At 38.4% G+C, this 19,995-nt stretch overlaps 2 protein-coding genes across 8 annotated transcripts in view; one reads left to right on the top strand and one right to left on the bottom strand.

Moving 5' to 3' along the window:
- Positions 1-3,317, bottom strand: part of LOC306987152 (NLR family CARD domain-containing protein 3-like) — a 40,593-nt gene extending 37,276 nt beyond the window's left edge. For all 3 annotated transcript variants that reach the window (XR_013795104.1, XM_079591216.1, XM_079591217.1), the window contains exon 1: positions 3,195-3,317. The gene's annotated coding sequence lies outside the window, so the exon portion shown is untranslated. The remainder of the gene's footprint in view (positions 1-3,194) is intronic.
- Positions 3,318-5,950: 2,633 nt separating this feature from the next.
- sema6ca (sema domain, transmembrane domain (TM), and cytoplasmic domain, (semaphorin) 6Ca) overlaps positions 5,951-19,995 on the top strand; it is a gene marked incomplete at its 3' end in the record, with an annotated part of 21,343 nt that continues 7,298 nt past the window's right edge. The window contains exons 1-9 of one of the 5 annotated variants that reach the window (XM_079591211.1): positions 6,066-6,157; positions 7,596-7,694; positions 15,682-15,808; positions 16,476-16,590; positions 17,251-17,308; positions 18,062-18,118; positions 18,319-18,420; positions 18,517-18,607; positions 19,333-19,458. In XM_079591211.1, the coding sequence (XP_079447337.1) occupies positions 6,134-6,157; positions 7,596-7,694; positions 15,682-15,808; positions 16,476-16,590; positions 17,251-17,308; positions 18,062-18,118; positions 18,319-18,420; positions 18,517-18,607; positions 19,333-19,458 (799 nt within the window). In that variant the 5' untranslated portion in view covers positions 6,066-6,133. Of the gene's footprint in view, positions 6,158-6,515; positions 6,573-7,595; positions 7,737-9,056; positions 9,081-15,681; positions 15,809-16,475; positions 16,591-17,250; positions 17,309-18,061; positions 18,119-18,318; positions 18,421-18,516; positions 18,608-19,332; positions 19,459-19,995 lie in introns of those variants that run through there. The other 4 variants (XM_079591210.1, XM_079591214.1, XM_079591212.1 and 1 more) reach the window with 4 other exon arrangements.

Raw genomic sequence — 19,995 nt, 5'->3', positions numbered from 1 at the left:
AATAATCTGATGTGGAGTGCCCTCTGGTGGTTCTCAAGGGCACTTCAGCTGGTGACCGTTGCAATATATATATAATGTTTATATTATCTATATATTATATATATTTATATATAATTTATATACATTTATAATGATATTTTAGATTTATTCATCCATCTATCAAATCGCGCATTTTACGTGACATCTGCGTTATATTGTAAATTCCCTCAGCAACACGGAAAAATATTACGGCCTTAATAAATGGAGCTTTATCTGCAGGGAGGGATGGTGTTCGCGTCGAGATATGGAGAACATGTTAAACGCATTCGCTCCTTTTGCAGCCACTCTTCGTCCACATTTCTGGACACAACTGGATATCCATCTTCAAGGAAAACCCCGCGTTGCGCGTTCATTTTTCGGATACCCGAAGTATTCCCACACTGCAGATTTTAACTTTTTTGTCGACGGGGATAGAGATTAGAATATCCAGCCGCTGTCTCAGACATTGTCTTTGTCTCTGCTGCACATGTATGGGTGGAGTAAGCAGTCAAGTGGAAAGAAGTTGCGCACAGGTGAGATCTGGTTTAAATTTTTTTCCAAAACTGGTAATAAGCAAATGTTCACGATATGATAATTGTACATGTCAATATCGTGATAAACTGCCATACCGGTATACCGTTACAACCCTACCCCAGAGGGTTAAGTTAGTAATAAAGAAGAGATTATAACATCTTAGATCTGTATATTAATAGTAGAGTATTTACCCATTTCAAAATGTTAATAAAAACATTACATTCTAAAAAATGTGCAGAAATAATTTCAGTAGCACATCAAGTTCTCATTACACAGTGATTTCGGGGAGTTAATTACCGGTATGTACATCCCAGAGCCATTTTTATTTATAAAGATGATTTACTCTTGCAGATGTGAATTATGAAGGAAAATATGTGAGAAAAAAAGCCAGAATTAGGCTAAGTTTTGTTGCCAAGAAAACGAAGGAAACCTGGAATGTAATCTGACTACATACTTCTAACCGCAGTAAACAACAGAGATGAACTGATGACGTATGTAATTATGTAAAATGAGAGTATTTAGGAAGAAAGAAGAAATAAAGAGGTATACAGCCTTCAGTATCTTGACTCTCAGGTCTTTACCAGAGTAGATCTTCACTGCTAAACCCTTACAAATTAAACCAAAAGTGCATGGTTATTGTAGTTAAACCACAAATTAACCGTGGTTTTGCTACACTAACCATATTTGTAGTAAAACTGTGGTTATTCAAATGGTAATCAATCCGCCAAAAACATGGTACTACACTTTTACTATAATAAATCCAAGGTTACTTTTCTAATTAAGTACGTCACTGATTGCTTCAACACTTCCTCCATTAACATGTTTACGTCTCGAGTTAAGTCTTGGATGAAATCGAAACAGGAATGTACCCATTTGTAGATAGCTGGTTTGTGTATGTAAGTGATTTATATGGTGTGTCTGTAGATATGTTCTTAAAGGTCCCATGACATGGGGTTATTATATTATTTTATAATGTTTCCTGGGTTGCCATTATAATGTTAGTATGTTTTTTAGATAAAAAATAGTCATAATTTAGAAACAAAAGGCATTTTTGCTAGCCCAATTTTAGCCTCTGATTTGAACGCTCTGTTTGAAGGGGTGTGTCTGTGTGAGACTTCAGTGTAACCGCCCACTGCTGTGATTGGCTGACATGCTTGCATATGAAATAGCTACTTATTACATGTGAAACTCTCTCGAATACTTTTACTACAGTTATTATACGTTTTTACTATTACAGCTATCGAGATTAACAAATCGTCAGAAGTTTTTAAAGTATTTAGATCTATTCCCATCACATAAAATGTTGCCGTGATGAGCATTGCGCAAGCAGATGAGTCTGTTATTGATCGCGAGAATGAAGATCTTATCATTGCAACGCAGTTTCTGCACTCTCTCTGCTTTCACCAATGCAAACACGAGGATGTAAATACAGTAAGAGCTTCATGTGCAGTGTAACATGCGTCATTGATTTCATAACGAGTTTGGCTAGTGTCCAGATAAACTCGATCGCGCTGTGTCCATGAGAAAATGAGCTAGGAAGTATAGGAACGCGTGCGCGCGATTCCTACAAAGATTGTTCTTTGATCGCTTTCTGTATATAATTTATTCACAATTTAAATACGATTATTTTCATCCTACTAAAAGAAACGATGTGAAGTTTATATTTTAGTCACTGGCTTGACTTACTGAGGCATAAACAGCTGTATTGAACGATTTGAGAGAAAGATTACCTGTCTGAACTTGAACAATTACACATCAGAAAGTGTTGCTTGGTAACGTTAGCTCGATCGATTTATTTTCAGACGTTCGTCGAAGCCACCTCTATGACCCAAGTTGAGGAAACAGTCGTCGGTGATGTTTGCCGCAGACATGCAAAACTTTGATCAGACATGCAAAACAAAATGAAATGAATCCACTGGTTCTTCTGGGGCTTGGATGAAGGAACTAAAAAAAGGCTTCGGTGTTCATTTGTACATCCAATTATTGAGCAATTATTATGCTTCACTCGCTCAAAAGCCATGATATCTCCCGTGGACAAACTAAAATCGCGCGCACGCGTTCCTACTTCCTAGCTAATTTTCTCATGCGGGAAATATTCTCTGGGCGGGCAAAGCAGAGAAAGGGGAGGTAACATTTCCTCCGTATGACGTCATACGGAGGAGATTCAAGATCAGCCCGATTGAGCTTCCACTTTCTCAAAGGCAGAGAAAGATAGCAAAAGCTCGATTTACACCGATTGAAATTTCTAGAAATTTGGGGACCATATAAAGGCTAGGGGAACTCATATTAATGTTAAAAAACCTCAAAAAGTGAAAATTTCATGTCATGGGACCTTTAAGATGAAATAGTAAATGTTGTTGTGTAAAGGCCCAACCATGGACTGGAGTTGAAAAATAGCAATAGCTATAAACTCTTTTTGCATAGCATCAGTTACAGACTTGTTTTGTACTATGTTTAATTGCAATGTCCATGTCAAATAAATGAAGAAAAAATAGTAAATAATAAATAGTGTCACTGTAACTCAAGTCAAGTCACCTTCATTTATACAGTGCTTTTTACAACACAGAGTGTTTCAAAGCACCGTTTTCAACTGAAAACTCCAACTGGACAGCTTTAAACTAACAATAATGAACAAATCTTACCTTAGTGTTCGTAGACGTGCAGTTCAAACCCTTGACAAAAGCTGCAGATCCAGTTTACCGAACAGAAGAAACACCCGAGCTGTTCACTGACAGACACATGATCAACTCATGCAGTGGAATGAGGAAAACCTGTTCTGTGTGAAACTATGCTTTCAGCTTATAGCTTCCCCTATCCTAGAGAGAGTGAAGTGCTAATGGGGATTTCTGTCCAGATATGTAGGGTAAAGTGGGGGAAATTTCCCCCTTAAGGAAAATGTGACATTACACTGTGAAACAAAACATAAATGTGACTAGAATTGGCAGAATTGCATGGAAAAACCCTCAAATCACTGATGAACCATACGATTCTGTGGAAGAGGGAGGATACAAAGACTTTTAGCAAGACAGAACAGATATTTAGAAGTTTTTTCTTCTTTTTTTCATATATTCGTAGAACATTAACAGAAAGGCATTTATAATTTTTACAAATTTTTTTTTTTTTTTACAAACAAAACTGAGCTTACATACAATTTTCACAACACAATATACATACCATTCCCAACAGTAAGTAAGCTGAAGACAAAGTAAAGAGAGAGAGAGAGAGAGAGAGAGAGAGAATAAAAAACTTTTTGCACATTTCCTCTTTTTTTGTTAATGCAAAAGCAATGTGACCCTCTGTCAGCAGGTGGCGCTGGTGTAACAGCAGAAATATGGGGTTATTACTGTATATAAACACAGGTCACGTGCGCTTTTTAGAACTGCGACAAATCAAAATTATGATATAAGCACAGTAAGGTAAAAATTGTCATAATTCAACAATAACTGTATTCATTTATTTGTTCTGCTCATAAAGCGAGACCATAGGACTTTAAAACCTATATTTTTTTAAAATAAAATTATAAACTTTAAAATGTATAATTCTTATATAATTATTCTTATACAATTTAAGACTTTTAATACATTTTATACAACTGAATTTAAGATGAACCATTGAACTTTTTTTTTTAATGTGTACAGCTAATTATAAATACTATAAACTAAAACCCACACCATAACCTTACAGAGGTTATTTTTACATAGCATTTTTTTTATTGAAAATTATATGATTTACTTCATATATTGTTTACATGCACTTGGCAAATGAGTTAATCCGAAGCCACTTACACTGCAGTGATTCAAGGCCATAATTCAAACCCATGATCTGGTGTTTCTGCCACTGTTACTATAGGAATATCTATACAGGAATATTTATACAGGAATATTTATACAGGAATATACCAGAGTGCAAATTTGTCCTCAAAGTATAGTTACATATTTATTGCCTTTCTCTTTTTCTTAAATTATTTTATGTAAAGCATTATGAATTACCACTGTGCATGAAATGTGCAATATTAACAGAATTGCAGTGTCCTGTAGAGGGCAGCACACACATATACAGTGTTAAAAGTGTTGTGTTATTACACTGCCACAAGAGGGAGCCTTTCACTGTTTCTGCATAAATACATGAACATAATCTACATGTGTATAATCTGTATATATCGATACAAGTATGCGGAAACTCAACCTCTCCAGTCCGCAGAAACACATTTATTGAAAGTTAAAAAAAAATCTCATTCTGAACTTTTTTAAGTCATTTATGTAAATGGATTACCATGACCATGATGTACATGTCAAAGACACTCATTGCGTGATAAAAACTACACCAGTGTGTTACTGCCTGCTCATTTGCATAAAATAAAGTCGCATGTTCATGTCATGATGTGGTATTTAAAATTAATCTCTGGACTCTGAGTCTGTGTGTATCTTCCACATGTTTGTGTCTATAAATGTCTTCAGAATAACATCACAGTTTAAAAAACATGCACACACACACACACACACCATCCTCCTCCTCTCCTGTGTGTGTGTGTGTGTGTCAGGGGCAGAGCGGGATCTGCAGGTCAAAGGTCACACTGGGACTGGAGCAGGACGTGGGAATGGGAGGCAGGAAGAGGAGGATGTTCCTCTCGATGTTTATGTGTCCTGGAAAACAGCAGAAAGAAGAAAAGAGCAGATGGAGAGATGCTCCTTCACAACAAGAATTATTATTATACTGTGACCATGCATGTAAAGTGTCTTTATCATGAGCTGATCATGACTGAGAATATGTGTTATGTTCAATATTAAGTGTTTTCTGTGTGTAAGCGGCCCTTAAATTAATAACTTATGATCTTTACAACGGAAGTGAATCAATCAAAACTAACTTTATCAGGACAATAACTTTATTCTAGAGCTGCTGTAAATCTCCGTTACTGTAATCTCCTGTGATCACTGTAAAGCTGCTGCGAAACTCTTTATTATTAAAGCGCTGTATAAATGAAGGAGACTTGACTTATGAATCATGAGGACGTTGATTTAATTATGCATAATGTAATTATATATTTACACACTCATGCTTAGAAGTTACTTTGCGTTTCATGACACAGAACCGAACACAATCACATATTCCTGACAGAGATAAATATACCTGTTATTATATTTCAACTTCAACATACTCTAAGCTTTAGTAAAAGAGAAGCTCCTGCAGTCTGACTAGATCCGTGTGTGTGTGTGTGTGTGTGAAGTATGTGTGCCTATGTTGATCTTTATAAAGAGGAAGCTTTGCCTTTTGGACATGAGCATTTCATTTTATAAATATATATTTTTATTTTATTATTATTATTTAAATATAATAAGCAAGCAAAGCACTTCCACAGGGTAAATCCGTTCATAAATAACCCGCCACATGTGTTGTGATTGGATGCGCGGAGTAAAGAGACCGCACTGCCGTCTCTGATTGGCCCAAACTTGCATACGCAAATGAGGGAGGCGTGTCCGTTGTGTCTGTAGTCCCGCCTCGTTTCCTCTCGCAGTCGATGACACTGATGAGCAGCTCTGGGTCTGCAGCCTCAGATTAGAAGGAAACACAGAGAATATGGACTATGATGGTTTTTGAAGCAAAACCGGTAAGTTTCTGTGTTGTTTTGTTAGATTGTGGTTAATAAATGGGAGTAGTATTTTTGAACCGGTCATATGCGAGCGCAGGATGAACATGAACGCGCAAATACGAGTTATCAATCGCGCCTCAAGAGTTTTAAAAGCTTTTAAACTGCGACCGTTAAACCGTCAGACTCGTAAACTCCCGTCAGTCGCGAGTGTGTGAAGCCAAAGACAAACATGTCACAGAAACGCGATGTTTGGAAAGCTGTCACGGTTGTTTTAGGGGGAAACGGTGAATATGTTGGAGAGTAAATGTGGTAATCCTTTGCTCTCTGAGGGGATTTGGGTTTAAAGCTCATGTCTGACCATCTGCCCTCAGAGAACGGCCAAAACAGCCTCAAATTAGCCCGAGACCGCCAGTCCGGAGAAAACGGCTGAAAAGTGAGTATAGTTTATGAAATGACATAAACAATGCAGTCTGCTGGGCCAGGACCATCTTCAGGCATACAATTATGATTTTATTAAAAACAGGAAAAAAAAATTGGTTTTGATTTAAGAAAAACTTGTTCTGGTAATAAATGCGCATGCGATTTAATAAACCTAACTTTCCCCTAAATAATAACTATAAATAGGCATCTAAATACATTACATGTCATCAGTTGTCACTGGTGTGTGTGTGTGTGTGTGTGTGTGTGTATACATACACACATATATAAATATGAAACGTACATCTAAATCTTAAATATTGCAACACAACTCCAGAGACACAATGAGGTCATTATAACACATTGTGTTATTATTAATCAGTATTTTGACTCTTCTGAATGTTTCTATCTCCTTTCTCCTTCATATGTTGGCCTCTCTCTATGGAAGCTTGTTTCCGCCTCAGAATAAAACATTTTAAAAGATAATTGCGACTTTTTATCTCACAATTGCAAGTTTATATCTCGCAATTCTAACTTTATTTCTCAGAATTGTGTGTTATAAAGTCACAATTGCAAAATATAAAGGCACAATTGTGATAAATAAGACTTTTTCCCGCAATTCTGACTTTATATCTCGCAATTCCGACTTTATAACATACAATTGCTAGTTTATATCTCACAATTCTGATATATTTTCTCAGAATTGTGAGTAAACTCTGAGATATAAAAGAAAAGTCAGAATGTTGAGTTTATTTCTCGCAATTGCGAGTTTATATGACTTTACTTCTCGCAATTGTGACTTTATATCACGCAATTCTAAGATAAAAAGTCGCAATTACCTTTTTTATTTTTTATTCTGTGGCGAAAACAAGCTTTCATATCTCTCTCTCGCTCTTGTGTGTGTCTTCTGCATGTTTTCCTCCTGTTCATCATACGCTCTCTCTCTCTCTCTCTCTCTCTCTCTCTCTCTCTCTCTCTCTCTCTCTCTCTCTCTCTCTCTCTCTCTCTCTCTTTCTCTCTCTCTCTCTGCCCACTCCAGCATTCCTGGAACACTTGTAGAGTTTCTGTTGGGTTCTCTGATCTCGGCACAGGACCGACGGGCCGGAGAGAAACTCCCCCAGAATTCCTCAACATGAAGGTCAGGAGGGAGAAGGCTGGGGTCCGAGTGCTCCTCAACAAGGCATTATAGTTTATCCCCAACTAACCCTGACCGTAACTAACCCTAAAACCAGAGCTAAAGCCATACTTTTCCCAGAAATGACCAATCTGTCATCATTTACTCGCCCTCAAGTTATTCTAAACCTTCAGGCTTTCATTCTTCTGCTAAAACAGCAAACACACACTAAATACATTCTAGTAAACATACAAACGGTATTGATTACAAACCCACTTCCATTTTCCATTGTATGGACAAAAACAAAAGTGTAATACATCTTTAAATTTGTGTAGGTTATAATATGTCCTGTTTAATTTAAATAATGTAAAAAAAGAATGTCTTTATACCATGATTTACAAAGGACGCCCACTAAAATGTCATTCAGTGTCACAATCGTTTATAAACTAAAAGTCTTGACATTAAAATGCTCTATTTAAGGCTCACAGTCACACTTTGCCAATATCCTCCAAATCACTGTTTTACCCATTTGTCAGCAAGTGGTTTTTGTTAAAAAATATCTTCTGTTAAAGTGAATGATGAGCTCATAAAGTATATGGATCCCAAATTCTTTACTATATGAAAAATTCTCCTTCTCTGTTTTGTTTAAGAAAGTAAGTCATACGAGTTTGAAGTAATGTGAGGGTGAGTACCAGAAAATAATGTATTTATTTATTTAACAATAATATTACCTATCCCTTAAGACGATGCGCTTATAAAAGAATGTAAATTATTACACAGCACATTGGGACCATTAATAATGAACACGTTTATGTTTAAAAACTCAATACTCAATATAACCCACAGGGTCTAAGACATGTTTTACATTGGGAAGGTGAACCTCTTTTAACTTAATCGCTATGTTTTTCAAATGCTGTACTGCACGAGAAGCTGCAAAAGAAGCGAATGCAGCGGTTTAACTTATTAATCTAATGCATATTTACATAAAAACTATGAAACGCAGTACAGTGGATGCAGAAACACCTTCTGTGAGACGCAGGGCAGTGCAATAGGAAAAAACAAGGTCTAGACACATGTTTAATCTGTGAACTTCTGAATTGAACACTGTCATGTGCGAGACATGTGACATGTGACCCGTGCGAACGGTCGAAGACATCCATCTAGTGCATGTGTGCATATGAAGAACAGTATACGCTGTGCAGCGCAATGCAAAAACACGTTCTGTGTCATCGGCCTCTATAGCACAGCGTGTTTACACAGGCCAACAGTAGATACCGCGCTGATGATGGGTGTGTGTGTGTGTGTGTGTTCGTGAGGACCGCTGGACTGGACACTGTGTCCGAGAGTGGCGGGACTAGTGGAGAGAGAAGGAAACGAGACGGGAAGCAAAACAGCTGCTTTATGTCAAAGGTGCCGAGTATTTTTACTGAGAGCGTGAGAGCCGTCAGAGAGACACACACACACACACACACACTCACACACTTCTGAGGAAAGTGTTTTCTCTCACACACACACACTTCTGAGGAAAGTGTTTTCTCTCTCTCTCACACACACACACACACACACACACACACACAGTTCTGAGGAAAGTGTTCACTCTCACTGACTTAATGCTGCATGATGGGACTCTGATCTCCATATATGTGCAGATAGGCTATTTGACCAAATTAACTTCTTTAGCATATAACATCTATGGATGAATAAGCATTCGCTGAAGTTATCAAGACATTAATTCAGTGTAAGTGTAGCTGAGATGTCACATGATTTCCGACAGTCTGAGAGAGTTTGGAATAGCTGATCTGCTACGACGGTGATTGTTGCTCATGGGGTCGTACGGTGTTTTCATCATCAGGGTCAGTCTGGGATTTTATTGCCGTCAGAATCCCGAATGTCAGTGTTCACCATCCACGTGAAGATCTCCGGCAGAATGACCTGTTTTTTGACAGATCAAGATCGTGTGGTGATTTAATTGTCATCTGAATCCACACCTCTGAGTTTACAAGAAGAGATCACTTCAAAATTCACTGTATAAATCCTTTTTGAGCACTGCGGACCACCGTACAATTACTGCTGCGCTTCACATTTCAGAGATCCAGTCTACACTTGTGTTACTGAATGCTGGAGAGTATCAATATTTCATCAGCGCTCAAAAGATAACAAGAAGAAAAGCACATAAACATTTGAAATGTGACGTTATTATGGCAGCAATTATATACATAAATAAATAAACCAAGCAGATTTGTGTTGTAAATTAGAGGCTGTATTAACTTATTTCCACTCATTTTCACATTTTTAAAATGACATCCATCATTTTTTTTAGGATAAAATACAATAGAGACAATTATTATATCTATAGAGCGTATAGCTTCTTATTTTTAAACGGGATATTTAAACAATAAATAGGACATTAAGCTATTTTCCTATTCGTATTATTCCAAGCATGTGATATTTTATTTACAGTAGACGGTCATGTGACTGACCACATGATCAGAGCGTTCCTGGGTTCATAGGATCACAAAACACACTCCTCGCCATCCGAACGCATGAGTTTATCACTGAGGTGCTAATGCTAATGCATATTTACAGGCGTCCACATGAGAATAGGGCTCTAGACCGTAATGACTCTGGAGAATGCATTTAAGATGTGAAGTGTGTTCAAATGATTTGAGACGATATTGTGTTGTGCAATTTCACACCGACTGTCGACGAGGACAAGATGCTTTTTAGTGTCCGTGCAACAAACCCAGGTGTGTTTCAGAGAGAGCTAGTCGCTCTTAGGCCTGTTATCAGTCCCTGGATCACATGACCTTGACGTTGCTAGCGCCGCGCTCTACTACGCTCTAGCGGTTCTTTAATCTCAGTCAAACATGAACACACACAAGACTTCATTAGGTCGGGTCCGGATGGAAGCCGGCTCTTCTGTTTCGGTCTCTCTGAGGATCAGGAACACTGCACACACCAGAGAACATCTCCAGCCGCTCCGACGGACGTGTTCCTGGAGACTAGCCGGACAGAACATTCCCGAAGTGTTTACTGTATCCCAGAGTCCTGTAGAGTCTCTCGTAACTCAGAGTGTGTGGATCTGTGTTAGCGTCTCTAAACACGACATCAAGCGCTGGTCGTCTGATGGTTCACGAGCAGGAGTGTGTGTTACTGTGCACTGCATTCACATTGTTTATTATTTACTACAATTTTACATTATTATTTCATGAAGTTTTTAATGAATAATCTGTATTTTTGTATTTTTTAGGAATGGGTGTAAAAACTATTCTCTGATGTTTCATGATTCTCTTTTTAATTAATTCTACTGATTATGAATTGATAGAGAAAAATCCCTCACTGTGTCTGGAAAACTTTAAAAGCACACTTTGTGTTTCATACTTGTAATGTGATTCTTTATATTTTATATATTCGAAGCTATATTTAGTAATAATTCTCAACATACCATTGTTTTGATGTATTATTAATACGTTTTTTTCTTTTTTTTTCTTATAATTATATAAGTAATGTAATAAAAATGCACAGATAAATTAGATATTCAATGTTGGTAAACTCATTAATTATTTAAAAATAAATGTAGATATTATAGGGATCGTGAGGTGCCTAAAGATTACCACCCTTAGTATTTTTCATAAGCATTATTATTAATAATATTGCATTTACTGTAAATTAAATTAATTCTAAAAATAGTCTGAAATTATTAAGATACATTAATATCCATACTCACATATTTTATTCATATTGGGAGTTCTTCATTTGCATTTTGCTGTCTCAGTGTCAGAAGTTATTGATTTATAACTCGGTGTCTTTAGTCTTCCGGTCTGTGTTTTCACAGCGGTCTTGCGTATTTATGAATGAACGGCTCGTTTTGAAATCTTCCCGGTCTACTGACGTTTGTTAAGACATCTGCTTTTAACATTAGAATGCTCGTGATAACTTTCGTTAACTCTATAATAAGTACATCCACTTCACCAGCTAATCACTCTTCCACAGCGATGCCATAGAGATACACAGAGCGGCCGGAAGGTCAAAGACAATATTATAAAGGTTATTGAGGTCTATAAGCGCTGCCGTTTTGTCTTGTCACTTTAAATGCGTGGATATTATGTGGTTTCTGATTGGCTGTCATTATTTGTATCATTCCTCATCTGGAAACATCCGTTCTGAACATGATTCCAGCGATAGTTTCTCTGAGCGGTTACAGAGCTGTTTACACCAGACCACTTCATGCGTTTTTCAGATCGGATATCAAAACCTTTCCACTTACACCTGCTCACATAAATGTGTTTTCGCAAAACAGATATAAATCCGGTATTCAATTCCCGCGCTACATGCAGATTTAATGGAGTTCACGGTTTAATGATGATGATTGTGTGTTAAGCGTCTGTGACTTACTTTCACTTTGATTTGTGATCGTTTGCGCGTTGGCTTGATGAATAGATGCTCGTCTGTCATATCTGGCTATAACACGCTCTCACGCGTTTATTTTTTAGCATGGTTGGGAGGAGTTAAATGAACATATGTGGTTTCCACATCCAGATGTGTTTACACTTGTCCGGTGTCGTCTGGGTGTCCCACAGCTCCTCCTGAAGTGGTGTGAGCGATCGGATGTAAACCGTCTCGAGTGCGTATCGGAGGCATTTACAGCTGGCCTCTTCACGAGCTGACAGCTATCACAAGCCGCGTTTCCATGACCCTTCAAATTGCGCAAATTGAAATTGCAAATTGAAAATTGTTAATGGAAACACGTCAATTTTGCAAAAACTCGCATTTATCGCAAAAAAGTTTTTATGCTCGCATGAGTTTTTTTTTTAGGCAATTCGAAAAAGAAATATTTCGCAAAACTGCAATGGAAACAGTTTTCACACATTTACAGTCGCCTGACTTAGTAGAGGACGCGGTGTGTTCGGACAGAATACGAGATAGATTTGTTTATTAAATTCATAAAAGACAAAAGAATTTTCTAAACCTCAAAGAAATGCCACAATCAAGACCTCGAAGCAGAAATGAGTGAGAAACTCATATGTGACGCTCACAGCATGAGGGTCTCTTTACATCAATGCTTGGATAACACGCCTAACGTTACGTCTCCTTCCGTTAATAATAATAACGCCTAGTGCGGTGGCTGTGATATATAAACCTACCAACGTGATATTTTAAATGACTGATCTGGAAAAAATGACGTTTTAGTCGCATAACATCGTTTATTGGAAACGCCGTCATTTCGCAATAGTTTTGTATCGATATTTAGAAAAAAGTTGCAAAAGTTTTGCGCAAATCTGTAATGGAAACGCGGCTACAGAAACGCATGACGTGGCCAGCTGTAAACCGCCCCATAGCTATAGTGTGCTGTGGACTCTATTCTGTTAAACTCAGAACATTACAGAACTACACTGTTGTCCTCCTCGGCCTTTGGACTGTAATATCTTAAAGCCAGAGAGGTGGATGTGCTGCAGTCATTCGCCTGTGGAGGAACTCACACGTTCCCATCAGACCTGACTGACATCTGGCCAGGAATCTGATTGATACACACGAACCTAAAGAAATCACAGCTGCAGTTTTTATGAGACTATAACATTTAGCAGTCAAGCATGTGACGGTTCAGTGAAGAAAATGCTAAAAATGTGTATAAAATGCTTTTTATAGGCAAGCTCTTGCTCTGTTGTGCGTGTGTGTGTGTGTGTGTGTGTGTTGTGGTGTTTTTGGATGTGGTTTCTGGTCGTGTTGATCTGTGTTTAGCTGAACGCAACTGTTGGAGTTTGAACACACGAGGGAATAATAAACACTGAGGTGGTTGTGTGGTTGTGAAGTGTGTATGTTATCGCTCTACAATAATGACACTTGCTTTGATATGTTGTATTAGTAATCTTCATAATCGTCTCTCTGCGCTGATTAATGAGCCTGAACGTGACTGTTAATAACAGGCCTGTGAAGCAATTTAATTAAAGGAGAATGCAGAAAACCGAGCGCTTTAACTTGTAGTGTATAAAACTTTATAATTGAATAAGCCTGTACATAAAAAGGTCCAGATTACACCCTGACTCGTGTGTCCCGGTGATCTGACTGATGGAAGATTAGCTCTGATTAGCCATTAATTAGCTAAAGTGTCTCCCACTGACACTCAAAGCTTCGGCAGATTAGCCTCGGGTTGGGTCCGGGTTTAAACATTGTCACGGATTGTTATGGGATCATAGTTCATCGAGGCTGGAGAACCGATATATGTGTGTTAGTTGTGTAGCCCGTCCACTTTACAGAGGAGCTGCTTCTGGAAGTATTTTTGTCCATTCATTTCTACCAAAAAATTTTTTTGTTAAAGTGTTACAAGCCATGAACCAAGCCAATCAGCTACAAGGAGAGAAGCAACATATTTATTTGAAAATCACAAAGATTTAAGATACTTTGCAAACAGCATAATCAAATTAAATTTGTTTTAAAAATGTTGAGTATGATAAAAACATTTTAAGTTTAATGAAAAATATGCATATCGTCGACTTGATTTAGTCATTCGCAGTGCTTCATGGGAGTGGGCGGAGCTAATGAGATATATGGGCAGTTCTGCTGGTCTCGACTCTGATTGGTGGACATTTCTGTAATGCATCATGGGTAATGTAGTTTTTCTCCACGAGAATGAGTTCTTGTTCAAAATCAATTTCCCTATGGAGATTTTGCTTCCGGAACCGACTGTTGCGCTCTATTCAGCTCAATCACATCCAGTAGTGTCAGTTCGTGACGGGCCGGCCGGCTCTTGTCGGTGAACGTCGGGAGCTGGCTCGCACATCTGAAGAGCCGACTCTATTTTTTAAAATATAGCCTATAGAAGTTAAATCATTATGTAATAATTAATCATTTTATGTAATTGACTAATTCAAAGAACTACAAAAAAAATAATTATATAGACCTAAAGCCTATAACGCATTCGTTTCGACTGTCTGATCAGCCTCACATTCTGTTCCTGTCAATCATACACGCGGTGTCAACCAATCATACGGCATGAGGGAGGCCGAGCCACTCACACAGTGAACCCCATTGGTTCAGAAGCTCTAGTAATGGAGTGGATCCAGTCCGCACCTCATCTTCATCACGTCACACTCACTGCTCCACAGACCCATCAGCAGGCCTTCCTCTCTCACACACTTCAGTCATTTATAACTGTCTCTCACACACTTCAGTCATTTATGACTCTCTTACACACTTCTCAGTGCCACTAGAGTTCAGCGTACAGTCAAAAGGAGGAATGCAGTGCAGTCAGTCGGACGTACAGTGGATACATACAGTTATAAAGATAATTTAAATAGTAAAAAAATCAGATGTAAAGGTTTATGAGTGATGTTTATGTCATGTGTGTAATCCTGCTGGGTTGTCTGAGTGTATCACACACACATTAGTGCAGATAAACACAGCAGCTCATGTTAACGCTGACCTTAAACACTAATGTTTGTCTGACCTTAATCTCGACCGTACACACCACAATACAAGCAAGCTGATCCCAGAATTACTGTCAATTTGACCTTTGCTCCGGAGGCTTAACAGAGCTCAAAAATACATGTTTATTAGATCATGTTTACTGTTGATATTTGTGTTTTCGTCTGTTGACATCTATTGTGTTCTTGCAGTGTGATGCACATTTCAAGCCAGTTACATACAAATGTAGATTGGCCTAAAATTGTCTAAAAAGAGACAAATTGTTCATTAAAAACTGGTTTTGAAAACATATAAATGAGTAAATAAATATGCTTGAAACTAAAAGCACTATAGTAATCTTAACCCAGAGCTAAAGTTCAGATTAAAGTCTTTCTCACATTAAAATGTATTGTGAAAAAAAATAAAAAGTAGTGAAAAGAATGTGACTCTGCACATCAGTAATGATTATTTTAACATCATGAGGATTTACTGTCATGAGTGTGTGCTCTAGAAGAAGTAACTGTGTTCTGTATGTTCATGTTTGCAATTGAAAGTCATCTATTTATTGTCTTTGTGTTTTTATAATGGTTTCCTCATTCTAATTCTGCAGATGACTGACAGGACATGCCGTCACTCGGTCGTCATGACGATGGTCTCTTTCGCCTGGCTCCTCCCACTCATCGCTGCCACGCCCTTCCCCAGGGATCTGCAGCCAATCAGTGTGGTGGGACTGGAAGGTGAGTCACATGACCTCCATCCAAACGATTTTGTGTGTGCGCGTGTTCGTGCGTGTGTACGTGCGTGTGTATGTGTGTGTGTGTGTGTGTGTGTGTGTGTGTGTGTGTGTGTTGCTCTGCTAACAGTTTTATTGGCCCTCCTTCAAAAATTCTGCTTTGTTGTAACTTTTTCAAATAGTTTGTCTGAAGCAGAATACGTCTCATATTTTTTGCTCATAATTCTTCTAACTCATTGGCTTTTGATAGCAATTAATGGCATATTTCGCACAATTTCCTGAGCTGTGTCCGACAAATGGAGCAGTATTTTTTCTTTTACCCAAAATCTGACAGTAATACAACTTATTCAGCTGCATAACATTGTTAACATTTAATTTAGACATCAACATGAAGTATAGAACGGTGTAAAGGTTTTAATAGTTGATTAGGATTTGTATTGTCTTCCAGATATGGGTATTTTTCGTTTGTTTATTATGTTGTGTTGTGTTATGTACTACTTGTACTTACTGCCTATCTTAACCAGGACTCCCAGTAGAAGAGATATTGTACCTCAATGGGACCTTCCTGGTTAAATAAATAAATAACTCAACCCAGCAGCATGTGTGAGATGAGAGCCTCACAGACCCTGAAGGTTGAGGTTGTCTGACTGCAGTGTTGCTGTGCTCCACAGACTCGCTCCTGTACCCCAGCTTCCAGGGTCTGATGGCACACAACAGCTCTGAGCGTCTCGGGCTGGACTATCAGCGGATGATCCGGATCCAGCAGATGCTCTACATCGCTGCCAGGTCTGTCCTCACTGAGGAGACGTCTGCACTGAACACATGCAGGCCTGGAAACACACTTACCTGATCTTATAGATGCAGTGTCAAAATATGACTCGATTAAATCCAAGTATCTGGTCAAAACATGTTTGAGTGAAAGTGAAAAAGCTGTTCCTAAGTATTAGACAGTAGTTAGTGCTTCTATCTGCATGTCTTTATTTGGGGCATTTGGTTGTTTTTCTCTGCAAATATTGATATAATATTAATTAGAATAATCAGCATATAGTGTAATTAATTGTCAGCCCTAATTGTTAATCAGATTTATTTACATAAATATAATGAGAGTATCACTGATCTACTCTGTGATAAGAACATGTTCAACATTTATAATGTTTATTAACAACATGCTTTGATGTTAAAATGCTATTTTACAAGTACTTTTCAAGTCAAAATAAAATGAAGGAGTAAAAAGTATGTAAAAGTTCTAGTTATTCCATTTAAATGACACTGTAAAGTACAAATCCCTCAAAATAATACTTCAGTGCAGTAATGAAGTCAAATCACAATTTTACACCCTTGGGGAATTTTGAAGAAATGTTTCTCTATTAGTCATTGGTATATTTTGTTAAATGTATAATTTCAGTGGAAACAACTGGAGATCTCTTGTGTGTTCCTCCTGTTTAGAGACCATGTGTTTGTTGTGAATCTCACTGCGTCAGTGGATAAAATCATCCCACAGCAGGTACACACACACACACACACACACACACTCACTCACTCACTCACTCACTCACTCACTCACTCACTCACTCACTCACTCACTCACTCACTCACTCACTCACTCACTCACTCACTCACTCACTCACTCACTCACTCACTCACTCTCTCACTCACTCACTCACACACACACACACACACACACACACACACACACACACACACACACACACACACACACACACACACACGCACACACACACTCACTCACACACACACACACACACACACACACATGTCCACACACACACACACATGTGCACACACACACACACACACACACACACACACACACACACACACACACACACGTGTACACACACACACACACACACACACACAAGTACACACACACACACACACACACACACACATGTGCACACTCACACAAGTGAACACACACACACACACACACTAAAATACACACACACACTCTCTTTTTCTCACACACTCTCTCCCTCTCTCTCTCTCTCTTTCTCTCACACACACACACACTCTCTCTTTCTCACACACACACACACTCACTCACTCTCTCTCTCTCTCTCTCTCTCTCTCACACACACACACACACTCTCTCACACACACACATACACTCACACTCTCTCACACACTCTCTCACACACACACATACACTCACACTCTCTCACTCACTCTCACACACACACACACGCAGGTGTAACCGTCATACGTGAGGTCTCACAGTAGTCTGTTGTTGCAGATCCTGACGTGGAGATCCACAGACGTGTCGAAGTGCACCGTGAGAGGCAGAAACAGTGTGAGTGTCTCATTACAGCAGATCTGAGTGAAGCGACACACAGCTGGAGGAAAGATGTGTCTCTGTCACACACTCAACAGAGCCACTGAGCTTACTCTGTGCTGGACCACAAGCATTCAGACATTCAGCAGATGTTTCTCACTCAGAGAAGCTGATGATGGGATTGTGTGTGTTTGACTTCATCTTCTGCTTGCTTTCAGGATGAATGTTATAACTACATCAAAGTTCTCGTGCCTCGTAACGACGAGACTCTGTTTGCCTGTGGAACCAACGCGCTGAACCCCGCCTGCAGAAACTACAGAGTGAGTTCACACATTCACTGATTTCAGCTGTCAATCAGCGCCACCACATGGACAGATGTGTAACCGCTGCCCTGTTGTGTTGCTGGTTATGATCAGCTGAGCTCGCTGGAGCAGGTCGGCCAGGATCTGTTGGGTCAGGCCCGGTGTCCATTTGAGTCTCGCCAGTCCAACGTCGGAGTGTTTGCAGGTGAACTGCTGAAACACACACACACACACACACACACACGCACAACATTCACATTCAGTCACATGTGCTCAGCAATACGGGCGTCCAAAGCATTTGGGTTTTTCCAAATCGGCATGTGAGTGTATGCATGTGTAACTAAGTGCCGACCCAAAATATTAAGGATTTTAATGATGATTGATGATTGCAGGGATGCGATTCCCATATTTACTGACCGGATTGTAATTGCTTACATTTAAAACAATTTTGGAACAGCGCGATTCACAGGAAATGCTAAATCTCTGTTTTAACATCTGGAAGCAAGGAAATTATAACAGCCATTCATATTAGTATTACAATTTCTGTAAAATAATAATATTAAAATAGTAATAAAATGAAATAAATGTAATAAAACATTTTATTTGACATTAAATAATTATATTTTTCTTTATTGATTTCTTACATTTTTACAATTTCAATAATACATTAAAAACAGTACATTAATGATTAATACTCTTAAAATAAAATACATTTAACAAAATTATTATTTTACATTGAATAGTAATATATTTCTTTATTGGTTTGTTTATTTTTTACAATTTAAATAAAACATTAAAACAGGATTTTGATTAATAATTTGAACTACATTTATTTAAACGTATTATGTTTATTTTACATTAAACCGCTTTTTATTGACATGTTAAGCAGAGAGCAGAGTTTGAGTCACTTCATGTACGTCTGTATTTCAGGCGGTCACTTCTATTCGGCCACAGTGACGGACTTCCAGGCGAGTGATGCGGTGATCTACAGGAGTTTAGGAGGAGAGGGCCGGCCCGTCCTGCGCACCGTCAAATACGACTCCAAATGGCTCAGAGGTGCCGCTTTTATTTCATCAGGACGTTTATATGAACATGAATGATTCCTCTGATCATGTGTGTTGTTGAGGAGACTGTGCTGCTAGTTAAAGCACAGAAAATGTTCAAAACATGAAAATTAGCCCATGATTTACTCGCCCTCAAGCCATCCTAGTGTATATGACATTCTTCTTCCAGAGTTATATTAAACAATTTCCAAGCTTTATAATGGCAGTGAATGGCTCTTTCTGTTTTGAGGTCCATAAAAGTGCATCTGTCCATCATAAAAGTGCATCTATCCATCATAAAAGTGCATCTATCCATCATAAAAGTGCATCTGTCCATCATAAAAGTGCATCTGTCCATGATAAAAGTGCATCTATCCATCATAAAAGTGCATCTATCCATCATAAAAGTGCATCTATCCATCATAAAAGTGCATCTATCCATCATAAAAGTGCATCTGTCCATCATAAAAGTGCATCTGTCCATCATAAAAGTGCATCTGTCCATCATAAAAGTGCATCTATCCATCATAAAATTACATCTGTCCATCAT

This window comes from Phoxinus phoxinus (assembly GCF_949152265.1).
Source record: "Phoxinus phoxinus genome assembly, chromosome: 19".
Taxonomy (NCBI): domain Eukaryota; kingdom Metazoa; phylum Chordata; class Actinopteri; order Cypriniformes; family Leuciscidae; genus Phoxinus; species Phoxinus phoxinus.
The sequence above is the reverse complement of the archived record's forward strand: the minus strand, read 5'-3'. Positions and strand labels throughout refer to the sequence as shown.